This window comes from Echiichthys vipera, assembly GCF_963691815.1.
Source record: "Echiichthys vipera genome assembly, chromosome: 14".
Taxonomy (NCBI): Eukaryota; Metazoa; Chordata; class Actinopteri; order Perciformes; family Trachinidae; genus Echiichthys; species Echiichthys vipera.
Genome location: NC_139839.1, coordinates 14,259,658 through 14,282,103, shown reverse-complemented (window position 1 = coordinate 14,282,103; position 22,446 = coordinate 14,259,658). Strand labels below are relative to the sequence as shown.

Below are 22,446 nucleotides of genomic sequence, written 5' to 3'. Positions count from 1 at the left end.
GCCTGCTAATGTTGTACTGAAGCTTGACAGATGCAGGATTTTTTTTTTTTTAGGCCAATACTAATATCAAAGTTTGAGATCCAACAAGGATAAATCTGCCAACATTTACTTATTTTTCACAGAAGCAGTTTAAATCTGTTATGAAAGAAATGAGACAAATATATAAGGCCTACTAACCAGAACAATCAGGTGAAAGTTAATATAGGCTAATCAGCAAATTATTCAAATATAATTGGTATATGTTTTGACAAGTTTGTACTATGGCACGCCCATTTTATCCAAACTGGAAAATCAGTGGCTTGAACGAACTATTTTCTATTTATATGCTGAAGAATGTCACTAACCTTAAGGTTGAGGAATAAAGCCCATGGAAATACTGTTTTAAGATGACTTCTCATGGCTTTGCTACTGGACTATAGAGCACATAGCCTGTTTAGTGCAAAGACAGGAAATGATGGGAGTGGAGAGAGAGGTGATGATGTTTGATGAAGATCATGTACTGGACTCACACACACACAACACTGAGAGCATGTGACAAACTCCCAAACTTACTGCTGTTAGGACAGGCCTTTAATGTTTCAATCAACAAATACAAGAGGTTGCCAGAAGCATTCAAAATAAAGAATAACATGAAAACAGCCATGAATAGTCTTTTGTTTTTATTTTATTTAATTTTGTATTGAATATTATCTCATTGAGGCATTCACTGTCACCTTTCGTAACAATTATGAGGAGTGTGTCCAAGGGGTGTCATCAGATTGAGCCCCTTGGGTTGCTGAAAGTCCAGACTGAAGTCCAAACATGATCAGGCCTCCACAATCCAAGCTGCAGATTGATCCTTTTGGAGCTTGGCTGGCAATATCACTGAAATCCTTTCCCAACTGATATTGTACATGCGTACACTCATATTCAGTGTTACAACAACTTCTTCCTTGTTACACTTACACTGAGGATTTTTGTTATCAACATTTCTGACACTTCATAATCTGTTTTTTTCTGTTCTTTTATTAACAAAAAAGTAACAAGTAACAGTGATTCCTGCACAAGTAGTCTAATATGAAGTCTTCAAGTTGCTAATATTGTCAAACAAAAAGTGAATTTAATTTACAATATGAAAACAAAAAGCATTAAAGCAATTCTTACCTTTCTGGCATTCTTACAGTTTTCTTTTGTAATCTTAAAATGCTCCTATTAAGCGTATGGGACACTAAAATGTAAAATAAATCCGCCAGGTGTTGAAACTCATCAATATTAATTTCTCATATATTTCTGATAAGTTTGAGGGGATCACTGTGATGCATGCAAGAATGGCAAGAATTGCTTTGAACGCTCACATTTGAGAGACTGTAGCCTGAAAAGATTATATGACATGGAGATCTTATATATAATAATAGTTGTTGAAAATTTGATGTTATTTAAACATTTTTCAATCTACAGTATTTAGCAATATAGAGAATATCACATTTGGTACTGCCAGTGATGAGTAACTCATCAGATGTGAGTTGTTGGTTTTAGGAGTGAGGGCCACATAGCTAACAGTTGACTGCCTGAGACACCCAGACTGGGCATCATTACTGGCCTGATGGCGGGGGAACCTCTGGGGCTCTCTCTTGGCCTGATGGGCTCTCTGTGGATTTGGACACTGCAGGTGCAGCTAGTGTTGACGCAGGCACATCTAATGATAAGGACATTGGATTAGATGGTGTAAACACAGGCGCTGAGATCTCAGACTCAATTTGGGAACCAGCTATCGATGACTGAGGAAAGCTTGCTGTAAAAGATGGTCCATTGCCTGCTTCATTAAGCACTGAGAGATTTGCGGTTTCAATTGCAGGTGTGAGTGGGGAACCAGCTGATAATTTGACTTCTTTTGTGGATTCGGAAACAGCTGGGATATCTAATCCTGTTGGCGTTAAGACTGAGTCGTGGAACCCTGGTCCGACATCATCAATCGTCATTGACGTTAAAGGTTGATCCAACAGCGGGGGTAATTGTGGAGGTGGTGATAAGGTGATGGCGTTTGGAGAGGCTGGTAAGACTTCTGTGGCAGGAGGCTCCACATACGCAGAAGCGGCTGCCTCTGCTGCCTTGGCATTTTCAGCAGCCTTGCTCTCAATCTCCTCCATCCGGCGCTGCACCATCCCAGGCATCAGCTGCACATAAGTGCCCATCAGGCGGTGGTTAGAGCGAATTAGCTTCCCCGCACAGCTGTCCACGCAGCGCTCCTGAACAGACGACAGCAATCAAAGAGGTGATGAGTGGATATCTAGAGTAAGCACTTTGTAACAAAGTTTGAAAAGCACTATTTAAAAAAAGATTAAGTGTTCATGACACACTAATTTTGTTACTATTGAGTGTAAATTTCAGTAATTACTCTCACATCATTACAGAAACGTGTTATGATGCTGCTTACAGTTTGTGTGCCAATGGTCGGATAGTTTGTGTGTGTAATATGTTCGGATCTTCGGGTGCATTATATGAACATGTAAATAACAATGTCTACTTGCGGTGCAAAAGAGCAAAGAAAGACATTTTTAGTGTCTGTGTTCAGCTCTCTGCTTTATTTAACCGTATCACGTTCGCTCTCAGGTGTATAGGAGTCGTGTTAAACTACTGCTGATGTAGCCCCATTTCCTGATTTTGCTGCTTGATGAAAAAATATTTCAAAGCGCAGGACAACAGGGGACTTTCATTGTGAAGATATATAGGAAATTAATGAATGAATTGAGATAAATGCGTCCTGAGAGTGTTATCACCTGTACTTAAAGCTGTCTGCTTGTGATCCAATCACTCACAATGGATGTTACTGCCAGGTGAAAATTGGGTCATACTTTCGGTCTGGGGCTGTTTTTCATGGGTTGGATTAGGTTCCCTCATTTCAATCAGTGACAATCTTACGACAGTATACAAATTATGTTTTACACAACAGTTTGCTTCCACCTTCACGGCAGTAATCTGGTGAATGCACAAAGCGAGGTCACTGACCTACAGAGCCTGGACCTCATACTAATAAAAAAAACAACCTTATGGGATGAATTAGAATGACAACTACAAGCCAGGCCATGACATGAATGATCACCCTAACTGATGCGCCTATGGCATGTGGTTTTAATATTCAATCAGATCACACATTTTAGATATCCATAATACCATTTCTCTTAGTCCAAATTGAGTTCTTATTAGTCACAATGATAATCAAAAGATATCCACAATGACATTCTTCCTATCTGCAAATGTCCTTTCATATATCCAACACATCACTCTTACTAGTACAAATGGCGTCACTTTTGCCATTCATGTGTATTGGGCTTTCAATTCTAGATTATCCCCAATTACATCCTAGATATCAAACATGAACACTCTGGATGTGGAATGTCATTCTTACTAGTAAAATTGCAGTTGTAAATATCTGTAATGACATTTTTACAAGTCAAAATCACATTATGGATATCTGGAATTAAAATGATAACTAGTAACAATTGGATTGTAAATATCTGAAATGTGATTTTTATTTTCCTAGTAAGAATGACATTGCAGATATTCAATATTCATAGTGCTCATTCTAGATATCTTAAATGTAATTGTGAACATCTAGAATAGAAAGTCCAGTACGCATGACGTACCGAATGACGTTGTGGATATCTGAAATGTTATTTTTGACCAGGAAGAACTGAAATACAGATATAAAGTATGCAACGCATATCCAGTCTAGCTGTTACATTTTTAGACCGCTTGCCATATGCGTCTACATTACGCTCTGCCAGGTTCTAAGGACAGGGATAGCAGTTAATGTATCTTGGGATTCCCAGTAGCCTACCTCGTCCATGGTGAGGTTTCTGTAGTTGAAGTTGCTGCTACATCGCTGGAAGCAGATCTCAGTCATGCGGTTGTAAACCAGAAGGAAATCCCGCAGCTGCAACGAGATACACACACTCGCTATTAAACTGTTCATTTGCACATTAAACAAACGTTACACACACGTTCATATTAACGTGACTTACATTTCTCAGTTGTTGCTGCTCTGGCTCCATCGTGATTCCGTCTCAAATTCACTACAAGTTAGCTAAAAATGCTAACATCGAGAGCTAATGAATTGTTCGTAAGTTATGGTATCCCCGATCCTTCGTCAGCTGTAACGTATCAGTAATAGTACCCGAATATGAAACGATTCAGGGAATAGATTAAGATGGCATGACATTCACATGCGCGCTGCCATGTTTGCAACAAAGTTCGTCTCCGCCCTTGAGAAGCGTCACTCCGCAGAAATTAAAACACCATTTCCGGTTTGCAACCCTAAACGCTGTTGGCCTGTAATTAAATGTGTTAATTGTGCTTAGAGTTGAATTACAGTGACTGTCTATTCAGTTTTGCCTGAAAGACACGTGCAACAATTCAAATATTATTAAAGGTTGAATATGTAGAATCTTATTAAGCTATATGTTTTTTAAAAATACACCCACAGGGTGTTTTGAGGGGTACAGAATGAAAGTACTGCTTTTCCATACACAGCTATATTTAGTCTGAATTAATTTGACGAGTTTGACAATGACTTTCTGTCATGTGCTGTTTACATTTCACCAGCCATTAAGACATTGCGGGTTGCCAGGGTTGTCTGTTGTTGGGTGCAGCTACTGTAGGCTGGCACTGGGTGAAATGGAGTTTGCCAATCCTGCAGCTGCTTATTTGTCCCAGCAGCTGAGTGACCAGAGACGGGCAAAAACGAGATTCAATATAGGCCAAGCATTCACTGGATGGACTGAGATAAAGGAGTTCAACAACATTAAAAACACGCCGAAATGGCTACGGTTCGCCTTGATCGGTAAGCTTACTTTCATTTTTACTTAACATTAACAGCAAATGGTAACTGTTAGTCAAAATCCTCTGCAAGGTGACTGCCCAGACTAAAAACCAGAGGTGACCTTTGCAGCAACTGGTTGTTTAAAATGTGTTCTATAATAAAGTTTGAGTTGAGTTGAGTTGAGTGAGAGAATCAACTCACTGCAATCAAGTGTGTGTGGCACTGATTGGCTTTGATTAAGCCCAGGTGTGGGGAGTTTTCATATACCCTGAGACTCCAGTGCTCTGTGCTGACTCATTATCGCACCATCAGAGGTAGTGAGAGGTTCTTCCTGTGGCTTCTCAAGTTGTTGATGTGTCTATAAACACCAACTCAGAACTTTGTGTGTATTTGACGTCAATTGCCTGTTTCCCGATATATAACCAGGGGTGCTGGAGAGTTTGTTGTGACTCCAGCCTTTTGGGTTATCAAAGGTCTCCCCGGCAGCCTTTGCCTTTTGTTGAGTGTTTTCTGGGTCTCCTGGACAATTTTGGTTTTAAGTCAGCTGCAGCGGTGTTTAAGTCAGTTATTGTAGTGCTTTATTTCATTAAGGAAGCCTGTAGTGTCTCTATACAGTTTTTTTCTCCCCTTTCCAATATTTCGCTATTGCGATTTTGTGGTTATCCCTCTGGGATATCTTTGAGACTCCCCAGGGTTTGCACCTGTGTCACCTGTATGATCAATTGCATAGACATTTAATGAAGACCAAAGATAACAGTTACTCTCGAGACCATTGTTCTAAAGCAGAAAAGGAGAGCCTTCTTCTCATTTATCAAAACTAAATAAAAACAAAAATAGGTTTTACAATGTAGTTATTTCCTATTTATTTATGACATTGTGTATAAAATTCCTTGCCTTGAAACAGTTTCATGGGAAACATAAAGAGCGACTTTTGTATTTAAAAGACCAACTTTGGAAGAAAACTGCTTGAGGTGTCTGAGACTGCTGAAGCATCATAGTTTAGACTTTAATCATGCCTTTAATCATTTCACTGTCTGCCATCACAAGAAATCTTAAAAATGTTTCCGTTTGAGATTAATCTATCTTACCAGATTTACAATGCTGGGATATGCACCAGATGTCAAGCATTTTCTTCTCCTCCAGTAATCTCCACTAAAGGGCTTATCGCTGCCCAAGACGATTGTGATTGGTTTTTAAAAAGTCAGATCGTTTTTTCCCCCCTATGCCAGAATGATAAGCAGATGTAGCCCAACCATACTTCAGCGTGCTGATGTGCTGTGGAGAGAGGTATCGCTATGTGAGACTAGAAACAGATAAAAAAGTGTCCTTTTTTATTAAGTCACCTAAAGCAAACATGGAAATGTGAAAAATCCAGCTGAGACTTACAGTGTAAAATGTGATTAGAGAGGTAAGGCAATGGTGTCAATCACTTATGGTACTTATACCTATGTTTCAGAATCTAGCTAATATTAATTTACTTTGGATACATTTTTTCTAATTACAACTTTACAGATGAAGAGCCGGTCTTTGTAGAAGGCAAAAAAACAACAAAAAAGTTTTTTTTAAAATACCAAAAGTTTAATTCACAGTTTGACAGTGCCATGTTATTTTTGTTTGTCTTTGTCCCTGTATGTCTGCAACAGTCGAGGCCAAAAATGAATTCATAGAGTGGAAGAATGCCATGGTCAGCTTTGCTCAACCGTTTTGTCCTGCAGAGCCCTGCTGAGTTCACTCCAGAGCAGCTTCCTCAGCAGACAGCAGGGCGGAATCCTTCCCAAGAGGGGATTACACAGAGGGAAATAATCATAAAAGCAGTTGATGCATTAGCGTTTAAGTGCAAAAGATTTATAAAGCTAATTATTGTAACTTTGACGCAGAAAATCCTCTGTGGGTGACATTAACATAACAGTATGCCCACAGGGAAAATACAATGACATTACTAATTCCCCACTTATAACTTTCCCCTTTTAACTTTTACTTGACTCTTTTTTTAAATCTGAAAACCAGATTCACATTCGCTTAGGTGACTACATTTATTCAAGGAAGTATCAAGACTTGGCCAACGCCTACAGCAGGAAAAACAAATGTAAGATTCTTTTCCCCCTTCACACCTTTTTATGAGACATCTGTTGATATGTAATTATGAGACATCAAAACAGTTAAAGATCTTCCGTGTCCTGTGATGACCTGATGTTTTCCTTGTCTTTTGCAACAAATTGAGAATTTCCATGTGGCCCTTAACCTCTAAATGTCACACACAGTTTCCTTTTATCTTTATATCCTCTACCTTTCTTACATCATCTGCACAGAAAGGTATGCTTTTTGATCCTCATGTTGCTCAATGTGGAGAGTTCAAGTGGTAGCTTGTTTGCAGCAAAGAGGAAATTGCGCAACCCTTGTTGAATATTTAAGGTAGCATAGTTTCCAGTCCTATAGACGCAGTATGGGACAGTTTTTTTTACTAAAAATTTTCTATCTCTGCCTTATCCTGTTGGTTACTATCATAGATAAAGCTGCTGATGAAATGATCTATGCCACTCTGAATAGCCTCTACCTCTGTTTGCTGTGTGCATACACTGCCATTACTACCATCTTGCTCTCTTTTCCACTCTCTTATCCCCTCCGAACCCAGATTGTCCCTCTCCATGTTTATGCCCCATTCTCTTTCCATCTCCTCTGTCACCTGAGCTATCTGCTGACTATTCAGGTAGATGCTACTGTGTGAAACCATGATGCCGGTGTCTCTGGAAGGAAGGTGAGCATCCATGTCCGCTTCCACTTCCAAGAAAGAGTTCACAGGGGGGGTGAGGCGTACTGGCGGCTCCTCTTGAAGTTTGTTTCGTCCCTGAACGTGACCTTGCAGATGGCGATTCTTCTTCAGGCATTTCTTTGCCATCTTTAGATCCAACGAGGCATAGTTCAGGTCAGGCTGTGAAGACTGGTTTCAAAAAATAGAGGTGTTTACATGATAAACAAATAAAAAATCTGCAGCACTGCAACAACAGTTCAAATGACATCCTGGATCTTGTGGATGTATGGTCTCGTGTATTTTTGTAAGTCTCGTTTATTTTTAGAACATGTCGGCTTAATTGTGTTCACCGGTTCACAGTTTCATTGACCACAATGTCTCTGGTGTCAGCTGCCTTCCTCTTTGTCAGTTTGCATGCTTATTTTTACCCCAAATGTATATTGTATATTTAGTTCAATGTGAATGTAACATACTAGAATATCAGCATTTACAATTTATAGTCAAGCAATTCATTTAGAATATGTTTAGAATATATATAATACTTTGTAAACAACTCACACACCCAGTTTACCTTTAGAGCGTGTTCTATTGACTGCATTTCATCCTCCGTATTGGGCACGCAAAGCTTTAGAAAAGGTAACAGTTTCATTATCCTAGCATGCATTCAAGGTAAAAAAAACTTGTATTGTCAGTCAAAATTAATAACAACAAGCAGGTGGAAAATTAACCCTGCACCACAGCGCACAGAAGCATGGTTATGTCTTTTCCCCCTCACTCTGCTGTCACTCCCTTAACAGACTATCAAATGTATGATAAAATAATAAGCCTATACAGTATGTAATAAGGTTGTCAAAAGTAGTGATACTTCGATACTTTTTCAGTACTGCATGTTTAAAACAATATGATATCCACATCTGATATTCTCGAAAGCACCAAAGCTGTAAAAACCCAATGCTGCACAGATGAAACAACGGAGAAGAAAATCAACTGTGTTGGTGTACATTCAAAGACTTTTTCTGTACCGGCACTGTGTGCAGGTTGTTAATTGAAAAAAAGACCAAAAAATAAATAAATCCTATTTTGTGTGCCTAGGACTTTTTTCCCCCTCTTTTTGCCGAGGTATTGTGACAACCTACATAACAATATCACAGACAGTAGTCTGAACATAGTCAAAGCAATTACCTTCATACGATCCCTTGTGTGTTGCATGGTCATCGTCTCATAGCAAACCTCTAGAGAATCTGCACAAGTTAAGTCAAACACAGGATTTTCACCCATAAATCACATACAATGGAAAAGAAAATAATCTATATTTTTAAATTTCAACAAACACAACTACAAATCTAAATGAATTTAAACAGTGGGTGAAATGGAAATCAAAGTTTGATCTAAATGCATTTTTTAATGTATCTAAAGTTGAAGCTGGATGTTTGTAAAAAATGTGGCCATATGGCATTTGTAAAAATATACTGTCTACAAATACAGAAAAAGGAAACTTAATATTTGAATTATTATTATTTTAAAAACTAAATGTGTAAAAATTCCACAAAAAAAAAATGTTGTATTAGACTGGCATTCCAAAAAAATGATTAGTTGTAATGTTGTTTTTTTGTTTTTTTAGAAAGCTGACAGAATGTGCTCACCTCTTCTGTCTGAGCTGATGTTGCCGTAGATTGGATTTTCCTGCCGCTCTTCATGATTGAGACTATCAAAATAACGCCCTTCATCCTGTATCGGGCTTCGACAAGATGTGGAGGAACAATTTTGCGGTTTATTTCTATAGTAACATGTTAATTGTAGATTACAAAGAAAAAATATTGTAATACTTATTGCTACTTATTACAAATTAAGATGTATTGTACTAAATAATAATGGGCTGACTGCACACATGTTCAAGCCTAATTAAAAAGATAAATAAAAAGCATACCTTTCTTCTGTATAAATGTGCTTGAAGCAGCACTCATCTTTGTCTGCATGGATGAAATATAGCAATTTACTGTATAGAATACCCTGTTCTTGTAAAAGCTGAGAGCGGATTAGAATCAATGGTGACTGCATTTATTTAAAAAAACAAACAACAACCATACCTCTGCATAAAGTGGCTCTTCTTTTGATGCAGAGGATGACATTGAGACACAAAGAAATAAACAAGGCCAGAGATAACAGCACCAGTCCTGCCAGTTCAGGGTTAACTAAAAGAAAAACTCAAAACGTTAAACTTAAATCAAAAAATGATTGTCTAAAAGTTCATCAGCTATCACTAATACTGTTTTGGAATTCCCCTCTGTACATCTCAATAACAAACATTTTAAAAATGCGTCATCGCTTTTGTTCTGGTGACAAACAAAGATAGGAAAACGCTTCAACAGGGAACCGTGGTGGACCATTACAATCCCTGACCTTTAAGGTGAAAAATTGGAATAAAAACAGAAAGTTGCAGCCATTATGGACTGTTACAGCCAATCTAAAAATATAAGTGTATACTACAAGTGTATCTGCTGCGTGCTACTGCATATGGGATATATAAAGATTTTTTATTTAAATAATCTAGAGGCTAAATGATGATTTCTACAAACAAAACATTTTTTTAACTGCTTTCCCAATTTCAGCTAAGCAACACTGACAAAGTAGACAGGATATTCTGTCTGTAACAGTTTTATTGTATTTATCTTACTATAGCTGTAAGCAAAATAACTCCTCACGTGATTCATAAAGCAAGTGTGCTGCACATGGTATGAAAGCTGTACACACTGACACTGACATCGACAAAACAAGTGTATATGTGCAGTTATGCGTAGATACTAAACTACTGTAAACAGAGCAATATAGCATTATATACTGTAAATAAATAATAAAGATAACAATTGACTCTTGTACTGCCATATTCTGTGACATACACTTTAATGGGTACAGTATTAACACAGGTATGTACAATGTAGCAATGTTAGATGCAAGTTTCTAAATCTAAATCACATTTTTAAAAAAAGGTCAAAAAGTTTCTCAGAGCCTACCTGTCATATTCCAGCCTTCTTGACGAAAAAAGCGCTCGTCTGTCTGACACAATTGCTTCCAGACTACAGGGCATCACTGTGTTTAGTCAGTGAGGTGTGCTACACTGTAGTCTATTTTTACTCTGCCTTAGTTACCTCTCTCTTGTCACAGTGCTTTGAAAACTGGCTGCTCTTCAGTTACAAACAGGAAGCAATGTAACCTCATTCTGAGGCACCCCGTCTCAATCCAGTCCTCTTGTGAGATACAATATGATCTCAGATAGATCACATATTACTATATGAAGATGACAATGGTTAATAAATATCTGTTAGCAGCTTCAATATTATTTATTATTATTATTATTTTCACAGTTTATTTCTCAGCTAAGAAAATAGAAAATTCAAAAACTTTCTACCCCTAATTGTAGCCCTAACTTACTGAACCTGATTCTGAACATAACCCTAAAACCCCCAAAATAACTAGTTATACTTTTGGTGAGTTCTCAGATAGTGAGAATGAGTCCCCACAGTGTCATAAATAACAATCACACTTGTAGATTTGGTTTGAGTACAGTAGAATCCAGCTTTATATGTTACACAGGCATGCACAGGGGTTCAGAGCTACGTATATGCGTATGAAGAATGTATATCTTGCATACACACCACATTGTGGTTTTGCAACTTTGGTCGTAAAAAATGCATTTTTTAAAGTTTTTTCTTAGTATAGCTAAATGCGCACAGCAAGTGTGTTTGTGTGAGTGTGAATGTGTGTGTGAGAAAAGAATGTTATCGAGAAACCGAGTTAAGTAGGGTCTGGTTTGTTTTGTCCAAAGATTTTCTAGACTAAATTAAAGTGCATTTCAGGCCTCGCCAATGGCATGAAATGGAATTCACTTCCAGTCCCCTATATAGGCGTGGCCTAATTTCAGAGTGTAGTGAATATGATGTGGATGGAAGAAATGTTATATGTGCCATTTCTTTCACCAACTAACCATATTAAGTATTACAAAATTAATTTAGTTTGAGGCGTTCGTGAATTTGAGTTGATTTAGCTGTGTTCCCAGATCTCACGAGAGTGTGCTGCTAAGACAGAAAAAGGTCTCGAACAAAGTTAATTTTCTTATTATTTCTCTGAAAGGCCATTTTGCTGTCAGTATGTTCTGGATACATGTGGCTTGTGAAAACGGGTCCAACATTTACTTCAGTGACTATGGGGCTAAGTTCATAATCTGCATTCATGTTCACTCAGGAACTCCAATCAATTTGATCTTTAAGGTGCTGGAAGTGAGTCTAAATTGGTAAAAGAGATGTCTGCATACTTAAGTTGATGCAGTGGTTCACTTTATTTTATTAAGCTTTCTGACTACCATATCTTAATCAGAGAATACATCCAACAAACAGGATAAAAAAAAAAGAAGAAAATTCATAAAACCATTCCTCAAAAAATGAAAAGCTATGTTTTCCATTTCCAGCGCCCATTTCCTTTCATGTATATCTTTGTTGGCACATTTGTCCCATGTGGTTTGTGGTTTAAGCCCCACTTTGTATGCTCTAGTGTCACTCTGTGGTACATGTGGACAACAGTGCTTTGATATACGGTACAGCCATCAGCCAATTTACAACATCAGCACTAAACAAGTACATAAGAGGAAGTCATTGGGCTTCTGGGCAAGAAAGCCAGAATTACATTATAGGTAAATGAGCCATATATTTCCAACAGTTTCCTATGCAAGTAAGAATGCTTATATACTGTTGGATGAGATACAGTAGCTGGGGGTTATTAGAAAGGCTCATATAATATTATGAGCATTTTCTTTTAAAGTAAATAACTCTGTGGTGTAAGAGCTCAAAGTATAGTCACAGTCAGATTAAAACAGCTTTTATTGGTTGATTGATTTCAAATGTCAGAAATAATATCATAAAATTGAATGCATTCAACGTAAAAAAACGTTTTTTCTGTAAACGACAATGATCGGGGTCCATGTAGAGTAAACATAACACACATAAAAATATGCCAGATGCATGAAATGCCACATTGCTGGCAAGACGGACCTGGCCACAACAGAATTTAAACCCTCAACCTTTTTATCACCACAGAAGCTTACTCAACTGATTGGATCACTGAAGTGACATAATTAATTCAAACGCTTTCTCACAAGTTGAGATAATGAGATCATGTAAAAAATGTGTCTGTTTAAAAAAAAAAATCACATTAGTATTATTATTATTATTGCATTATTATTATGCTAGTTTCAGGTGTATTGTCAAATATGTTAATGGAGTTTGATATATATATTTATATTAAATTATACATCATAGTTATATAATATACAGTATATTTGGCGAAATAGAAAATGTGCTAATCACAGTACGATACTGAATGTCATTGCGGACTCATCGTCTGACTGATTGAAGCTTGTACATGTACATATGATTTAGCATAGTTTAAAAAAATATTGATCATGAATTGAGCATAGGTTGCAGCGAGGCAAACTGTTCTAAATTTATTTATGAAACCCTTTTAACATTTAAAAGTCACAAAGTTCTTTACAAGGGCATTAAACAACATACAGGGCAAACAGAACAGTAGCTTAGTCACATATGCGGGAGCCCGGCCGTGTAATGCTCTGTAAGTAAGAGGGGAAACCTTAAACTGGATCCTGTATGTAACAAGGAGCCAGTGAAGAGATTCGAGTACGGGGGTAATGTGAGACCATCGATTGGTCACAATTCAGTGGATGTGCTGAAAAAAGTTCAGCTCTCTAGGACATATGTGTGATTTATTTTGGATATTTTGAAGTTTAGAATGTCTTAACATTAAGATTTATTGTAAAAAGCCACGCCCACCTCAATCAATCATCACCAAAGTTTTAAATCGGCCGAGACATGACCCTACATCGTACAAATCAAATTGTGTATAAATCTGAGCAGCCATTTACGAGATTTAAACTTTTTGCTTTTGTGTTGGCCGCTAGACGTGAAGCTTTAAAACGTAAGCTTACTGAACACTTTAGAGTTGTAAGTACAGCTAGAAACTGATCACATTACTGCATGCTGTCATTGTGCAGCATATTAGGCATAGTATGCCGAGTTACACCTTGAAGTGGGGAAAGGCTGGGTTGAAACCTCATGTTGTCTTGCAGCTGTATACTTGACTGGAGGAGGAGGAGGTTTGAATGGAGGCGGTAGATCCATCCTAGAGGGAGAGAGAGAGAGAGAGAGAGAGAGAGGGAGAAAGTTATGCTCTCTATATTAACTGGTGACATTGCTAGAAAGTTAGCTCTATCCAAAAAGCTTGCACCATGTGCATCTATCGGGAAATACAACAGAAATCCGGTTTGCCAGGCGCATGACCCTGGATAAGTGCAGGTAGTTGTACTGTATATGGATAGATAATGAGAACTTTACCTCTGCTTTATAATTCGTCTCCTGTAGAGGAAGCCAGCTGCAGCGATCAATACCAGGATTGGAATGATGATTAATGACAACAAGAGATGACTTCGTAGACCTCCAGCATCTGAGAAACACATTCAAAGGGGGGGGGGGGGGGTCATGTTGGAGGACACCAACAGCAAAAGATGTGTTTTCTAAGATATTGATCAGCTTACTCCGGGGAAACACATAAGACTCCAATATTGATAATAAATGTAAAGCTTCAAAACTTTTTGCCCTGACTCAAAAAAAAGTTTCTTGCCATCCTCCCCCATCCCCCACCCAGCTGGTCGCACATAGAAATTGACACTCTTTTTAACGAGATTCCTTCCTTGAAAGTGCATTTAGCCTGAGGCTAAGAAAACTGGAATCTGCTAAGTCTCTTTATGTGATGAAGATACAGATGGTGAAAGCGGTGAAAGCTGGTATTCATCTGTAGTTTTTAAAGGTAGTCTTCTCTGTAGTTATTTGCCACAAACAAAGCCAACCACACTGTGCCTAAAAACAATCTGAAAGCATTACTAAAAAAGCCCATTACAGGCAAACAAAGGCATGTTGTATAATTCTGGGTCTCGGACAAAGACTGGAAATCCAAAATTTACAGTATAGTATACATATTTTTTCTTCCTTAAACTGTTATTTTTGTAATGGTATGGTAGATAATGGTTACAGATGCTATCATTGAAATATTGCACTCATGGAAGGCGAAAAGGAGCAAAACAAGTATTTGCCAACATGGATAAATCAACTGTGAAATCTTAAGTAATTATTACCTTCACTCTCAATAACTACCGCTGTATTCCCAGTGGGGGTTGCACCCGATTTGCCCCCCATGGACTCATCCGTCATCTCCTGTGTTGATTTGAACACCTTGTTACCGTAATTTAATGTTGTTGACAGATTGCTAGGCACTGATTGGTCAGTAAAGGAGGACGTGTTTAAACTGTAAGTCTGGTTTATCTCAGTGGAGTTGTTAAATTGGTAGGGGTCAGTGTGTGTGGCAGGGGATGATGTGACACTGATATGTGTAGAATTTGTGTAAGAGGCCACATGCTCTCCGGCTGTGACATTTTTGACGTTTGGATTATCATCTGTGACATCAGTGCCCATACTCATGGGCCAAGTTACATTGCTGTCAGTGGTTGAAAGTCCAGTGATCGCCGATGTGGTAATGCCGCTGTCTGTTGATGCGATCAAGCCTTCCTCCGTTACATTCGACTGTGGTGGCACTGTCACAGGATCTGAAAGTAGCAAAACAAGGAAGTCTACAGTATGCTGTCAGCAACAATGGACTGCACTGTCACTGCATCAAAAAAAACAACTTTCTTGGAGCTCCATAGCACTTACCTGACATAGAAAACTGCACATGGATTAACAAATGTAGCCTATCCATAACAAATTAATCTATTAGCAGCATTCAAATTAATGACATAGTTCTATGTGTTGGGAAATATGTGTAATCGCTTCTTGCCGGGTTAAATATGTGGAAATGGAAGCAAACAGCTATCCTGGCTCTGTCTAAAGGTCAAGTTAACTGTCAAGTTGTGGTTAGGTGCTGGAACTGTTTCTACACCAGGTGCAATAACTTCCTGGAGTCTCTGCTGGTTGCCCGGCAAAATAGTCGGGCAAATAACCCACGTAACATTGAGAATTGTCATTTTTACACCTCCGTTTCTGTATGTAGTTCACCAAAATATAGGGAACTATATAGCCCGGAAACCAGAAGACTCTGCCAAGGACATGATTAATTTGTTCTGGCAGATAAGTTTCGCCCACCTCAGACAGCTTTCCAGCCGACCAGGCTCTTGGGACACCAATGACAACCGTTAATCTCATGCGGGCGGCTTTTATGATGCTGACTGACAGATGAGCGTCACACTTGAACGTAGTCACTGACATTGGCATTGTACTGTAACTAGCATTCTCACCTATAATGTTTTCAGACACACATTTTTGTGTCCTGTTTAGCTATAAATTGACAAAGTTTGTGACCCTGGTCACACTGCTCTCATGTGTGTCACTAAATACTAAGTTGTTTTTTGTTTTTGTTATTGGTTGTAGGTCACGTTTTGCTGCTCTGATTGGTTGTAGGTCTGTCTAATAACATACATATAGCTCCTTGGAAGTCAAAAATAATGTGAAAGGTTTCCGACTAATTTGCATTTGCGAATTAGCCTGGCATGCCATGCTTGGAACTATAAGTAATTCACTACAAAACTTTAAAATGCCCAGTGGACATTATTAAAGCATAAAGCAAGTTGGCATTTATCAGAACTCTGTGCATAATCAATAGCTTAAACAATGTGAAGAGCTCATTCAAGAACCTGGACCGTGAAGCTATGGGCACAGATTCCGTAATTACTAATGCATATGTCTTCTTAACTAATGAGCACATTTCATTTGTAGTGCATCACTTGTTTTCAGTTATTTGTTTTCTACCCTGTACAGCCATACACCGGGACAGATCCAATACAACGCAGTGTCCGTTTAAAACAGCTAACTTCAGTATTTTTCAAACCCTCATTTGGGCTGTACTACTCCAATCTGTCCAACAGATTGTGCTCTCACCACGTGCCACAATTGAGAGACGCTCTTGAGACTGATTGTGTTTGTTCTTGCCATGTGAAAGTAGATAGATAAGAAGAGCAGGAAGTGACTTGTGACGTCTTTGTGGCTTGTGTTTTTTCTTTTGTACTGAAACTCTCATGAGAAACATGTAGACAGCCGGGGATTATTTCCCTGCTTAGCACAACCCACTCACATCAGCTGTAACACCAGTGGGGGGAAGATAACATGCAGTTTGTATTGTTTTAAAATTGAAAACAGTGAATACTGTTCTAAACTTGGTTCTGTAGTCACCCCAATTCCACAGGGCAATCGATTTCCTGTTTCACTCCTAAAGTTTAGTAGTTTCCAATTTGTTTACAGTTACTGATGGGTTCTCACTACATCGCTGGCAGCTTCAAAATCCCTTTGAATCTCTCTTTTTCTTTTCAGCTAATTAAAAAATAAAATTGAGTGAGCTTCAGTATAATGACAAAAGTCAAGTATCGGCTCTCTGGTCCAGTGTAGTTTATTAAGTCCCTCAGTCTCTTGGGCCCTCTACTAGATTGTTAATCCAGCCCTGAGGAAATGCTGAAATTGAGTACTGCACAAAGAAAAAAAAATAGCTGCAAAGAAATGGAGAGGCTCACCTGTCGTTAAGCTCTTGGTTGCTGTTAACACTGTGATGATGAACTCTTTATGCAGACTTTTGTTTCCTGTGTTGACAGTCAGTGCATAAGCCCCTGTGTGAGCATCACTCACACACCAAAGCTCCAGAGATTCATTCTCTGACACCAGCGTCTTGTTCTAGGGCAAAACAAGATTATGTAGCACATGAATACCTTTAGATAGATTTTTTTTGTATTGTCACACCATCTTGATGTTTGATGAATGAAGAAAGATTCATTTGAAGGGCAGAACTGGGCTGTTTTTCTGTTTTCCATTACCTTGGTCCACTTGTACCGTGCGTCAGGGAATGCTTTGCATCGGATGGTCACATTTCCTCCATTATGGACCTTGACGGTGCTGTTCACATCACACACTATTTTAACGTCATCTAATAGAGAGAAAATGGGAGATTGATTAGGATTGACAACACAATGATGCTTATGTAAAACAAAAGACTGCCAGCAAAAGATTACTGTCAGATGTGATATGCGTGATCAGCACCTCCTGTAACTGTCTGCAGCCTCTATTTTGTTCATAAAGGGTGTATTGTACCTGCTTCACTGGACAACTAAATGATTGATGAGGAAAAACAAAATAGGCCAAACCGAGGGATGAAAATAAATGCCTTGTGGCAAACAAAGCTCTTAGATGTGTTCGTGCAATTATTACATACATTTGCTCCGGATTAAATAACTGATGAGATTGGCAGAGGTGCGGTGCTCTGATGCAATCAGGAGTAACATGAAATATAGGCATTGGACAATAAGAAAGAAAGCTAGTGCACATATAAAATTCTGTGAAGACTGCGGTGTCTGGTTGAGGTATGGCTTTGCATGTATTTGCTTTTGTCTTACCTTTGATCTGTAGTTCCGTTTCGCTCCTGATGGAGCCCAGAGGAAAACTTGTAACTTCACAAATATAGATACCACTGTCCCATTTTGAAACCCCATAAAGGTGCAGATAGGAGCCCATTGACGTGTTCGCAATCTGCATGGTGACATTTGGCCATAATCTATTGAATCCATATTTTGCGTTGTACACCACCAGCTTTGTGTTTTCATTTTTGTTTTTACTCCATTCAATATTGACAAGCTTGAGATCAGCATTGCCTTTTACAGTACAGGGTAAGGTAACGTTCTGGCCCACTACTGCCTCCATCTTTTCAACATGGAACACCTCAACATCCCGGAGTCCTGTCAAGCACACCAGATATCATTGGAGGCAAGAAAAGGGAGACAATATGAAATTCATATTACAGACTGAAGTCCGCTGGGATGCAGGCAGATACTATCATATCATTATACTATAGCAGCTCATCACACCAGAAGCCAACACACATTTCAAACCAATGATTCAAATTCCATCTTTGCTGGATAGCAACAGCACATGTGGTCCAAGATTACCTTGTATAACAGAGGTAAGGAGCAGGAAAGAGAAAGCCATTCCCAGGACACCTCCAGCCATGTTTGAGCTCCCAAAACTCATTACGATCAATCAGGCTGAATCCATGGAGGGATTCAGAAGACAGAAGAGTAGACTGTCAACTGAGGTTAAATATCGGGGTAGAGACTGTGAGACAGAGAACAGGATGACCTATCTGCACAGGAAGCCACACAGACAGAGTCATATGTGTAATGCTGCAGCTTTGCGGTGGAAATCTCTGGTGCAAAGAAGATACTTGCAATCGACGTAAATCTTTATTTATGTTTTTAGTCTAACAAGATGCAGACTTATTTGATTTTAAATTACATCGCTGATGATTTAAATCATCCAGGAAGAAAGATATCAAGGGAGCACACAAACACAAGCAAGGCTAAAGGATTAATTCATTTTGATTGAATAAACCTCTCTTTTGTTAATTCATTCCAAGCTTCAATGGTTGAAAAGTAAGTTTTTATGTTTAAATGCGAATCCCATTTTTTATAATTAACCAACTAACTTTATGAGCAAATAAATACACTAAACACACAAAAAAGTTGATTCTTGCTGGCACATCCAAAACACATGACCATACTGTACACACACCTTTGATTATGTATACATTTCATTTAACTCCATCTGTTGATCAATAGACAATGCAACCTAGAAATCTTCTTATCCCCTCATTCCATTAATCTTATTGTCAAGGTGAACAATTAACTTGCATATATATATATATATATATATATATATATATATATATATATATATATATATATATATAATACAGACGATACCTGTGAAAAATGTGATCAATTGATTGTTTGAATTTATTAGATAACGTCCTTGTTTAACCCAACGTGCTTGTTAGTGGTTAATGTCTCAGAGCAGAACTAAATAAGCTTGTCACACTTGGGATAAAGAGATAAAAGGAAATAAATAATGGCCAATTCTGGCATTCCTCCAATTTAAATAATTTGTTTACCTTATTCTTTAGAGACAAGTACCATTATTCCTGTAAGACATTATGTTGCAACACTGGAACTCTAATGCCTGAATGAATACTATAAATAATTGAATCGTTTGTCTGCAGCTACAAGAGAGATGTCTTCATATAACTACATCCAATTAGCAAGGATCATAAGAATAAAGTGGGAAATCTGTTTAAATCTTCTAACCAAAGGCTACATCTTTGTTCATACCTAATTGGCTAAGAAAATGCTTATAATTAGGCACATTTTGTTTTGTAGAAATGTTCTTCAGGGATATAAGATAAACCTGTTAATAGATGTTACTTGGGTGGCCATGTTTTCAAAGGTTAGGCACGCAATTTTCAGTATTAAATTTCATTAACTAATCGGAAAGAACGCAATATTATCATTATTATTATTAGTATTACATAATGCTGTCATCGGAACAGTTTGTCCATCTTTCATTCTTTTCAGCTCTGCCTCATATTATGAGCTCTCCCTTTCAATGATTATGAATACTCCCTGTAGACCCTGCAATGCATTTATACGATTAATAACTTTACAGCTATATATGACCTTTATAAGGGCTTAGAAGAGTGACTGCTATCTAAAGGGAGATTTCTATCAGTATTCTTTCAGTGTTTTATCAAAGTGTTACAGGACCTTGCTGCAATGCTCCATTTAATAAGGGCAATATGCTTCCTCTGGGATTTGTGAAAATCTCTGGATTTCCGACAGAACGGAACATCGCCATGACTACTTTTATTTAGTGGCCCATGGATATTGATGAGAACAAAATGCAACGCATTTGGCTGATACATATTATTTTTTGCCTGTAATCACACCCCAGTGTTCCAGACAGGAACATTCTCATTCACCAGTTAAATAATAACCAAGAAAATTAATAACTGCTCTTGGTAGGATTATCATTCTGCTGTCTTTGGTGCGATGAGAAGGAAAGAAATAAAGTCTTGCGACCTGCTGACACACCCTGCACCTCCTGCACACACTGATAGGTCCCCACAGAGGGCTTGGGGGCTCTTGGATACCCCTGTGACCTGCACCAAATTGCACTTTTTGCAGTGTATTGCACCAGAACACTTAATTGTCAACTCTGTGTGTACATATTTGTATCTGTGTGTGAGATGGGTTGTGGCCACACACCCATTCACACATTCTGCACTTCCAATTTAGCCACATTCACTGTTCAGTTATGCAGTGAGCTCAGTTATCTCTGTAAAAGAGTGTGATTTTTAGCCAATGTATTATTAAAATCTGTGCATGTTTTACAGATTCTCTGTCTACAAACCAGCCACAGCCCTTAGAGACTGCTTCAATGTACTGCTGCTAAATATAATAGAGTTGAGGTATCCTACTTTCAGATTCTGATCCTTCTGACTAAAGATAATGAACACGCTTTCCATCTCTCGCATCAGAGTACTGATTGAAAACACACACAGTATTCTGGATCTGAATTATTTGATGTAACTTTGAAGGCAGCAAGAAGAATGGTAGGCTACATATGTCTGAGAGAGCAAGTTGATATATGGTTATTAATGTATCGGAAAAACTATAGTGTTTACTTTTCATGCCAGAGCGGATCAGTGTCAGACGTGTCAAAGAGGGGTGGAAAAACTGGAACCATTTACGACAATGTTTGCAAAAATTATGGTATGGTGGATATTGTAATGGTGTAGTTATCACAATGATAACATGCTGATGTTTAGAGGTTCACCGCCTTAAGGCTCATTTATGCTCTACGTTAGATATGCATACGGATATGGACGGAGCCTTCTTTGCGTCCTCTCCGTACATTTGGTCGGCATTTCTGCTCGTATCCTGCAAGCTTGCGGATACGGAACGTTACAGACCAAACGTTGCAATACCACCAGAAAAGGTGAGGGCAGTGCCCGGCATTGTACACAAAAAAATGCCTTGAATAGCATACAAGATGGAAGGAAATTAATGGTGGCCGCTAGTTGCTCAGCCTCACTGACCGGCGTACTGTGAGAGTTCCCACGCTTAAGTCATCAAAAGCCCCGAAATACATCCTGAAATACTAAAGGTAACATTCGTTGTCAATTTCTCTCATTTGTAAAACCAATGACTGGAATTCTCTGTCCACACTCTGGGATGTATTCAGTGACCACTGCAATCTACAATCCTGCCTGCCATTTTGCCCTCCTCTCAATAGACACAGGATCGTTATCTCCGCCATCGTCACAATGTTTGTTGTAGTCAAACTTTATCAGACTAACTTTTTAATCTGAGTGATGCCCACTAGGGGATGTTTTGCTCAACATCCGTTCCAACGTAAAGGGTGCATGAAAGTATGAAGGCAGTGACGATTAGAACGTTGATAATGTCTCTATTTACGTACAGATTTGCCTTTAGTTTAACTTGCTAGCATGCTAACAGTCCCTTATTAGTACTATACAGAAAATACAGCTAAGACTCAAGGGAATAATTAGTTTAGCTGGTATTTGGGCACAAATCAAAGTATTGGACACATTTACATGTTGACCTTTTGGTGGTGCTAATTGGAAAGTCATGGGATTAACAAAGTCATGCGGCAGGTCATAATCCTCCGGAGACCATGAATGCTTAAACAAAATATCATGGCAACCCATCCAATAGTTGTTCAGTCTTTCACCTTTCCTTAATTGATCCTTGTTTCCCGTTTTCCTCGTTACCCCCCAATATTGTGGGAAAAGTTCAGCCTCTTTTGAAGAATGAATTAATCGGTGTAAATAACAAGCACAGCAATGGCTGAGCAACTAACAACATCAAACTTTCCGAAAGCATGACATCTTGGATTCCGTCGGGAGTGGGGGCGCGAGTGAGTGAGAGACAAATTGAGAGAGCCATTTTGGC

General features: G+C 38.5%; 2 protein-coding genes across 2 annotated transcripts; both read right to left on the bottom strand.

Moving 5' to 3' along the window:
• Positions 1 to 704: 704 nt before the first annotated feature.
• timm10b (translocase of inner mitochondrial membrane 10 homolog B (yeast)) lies at positions 705 to 4,190 on the bottom strand. Its single transcript, XM_083926574.1, has 3 exons — positions 4,002 to 4,190; positions 3,818 to 3,913; positions 705 to 2,225 (listed from the first exon to the last, which is right to left on the bottom strand). The coding sequence occupies exons 1-3, from the start codon at positions 4,029 to 4,031 to the stop codon at positions 1,572 to 1,574; spliced, it is 780 nt and encodes a 259-aa protein (XP_083782700.1). The 5' UTR covers positions 4,032 to 4,190; the 3' UTR covers positions 705 to 1,571.
• An 8,591-nt stretch (positions 4,191 to 12,781) lies between these two features.
• LOC310957210 (uncharacterized protein) lies at positions 12,782 to 18,696 on the bottom strand. Its single transcript, XM_083927680.1, has 7 exons — positions 18,586 to 18,696; positions 18,037 to 18,375; positions 17,461 to 17,570; positions 17,164 to 17,320; positions 14,743 to 15,210; positions 13,946 to 14,054; positions 12,782 to 13,733 (listed from the first exon to the last, which is right to left on the bottom strand). The coding sequence occupies exons 1-7, from the start codon at positions 18,665 to 18,667 to the stop codon at positions 13,610 to 13,612; spliced, it is 1,389 nt and encodes a 462-aa protein (XP_083783806.1). The 5' UTR covers positions 18,668 to 18,696; the 3' UTR covers positions 12,782 to 13,609.
• Positions 18,697 to 22,446: the final 3,750 nt, after the last annotated feature.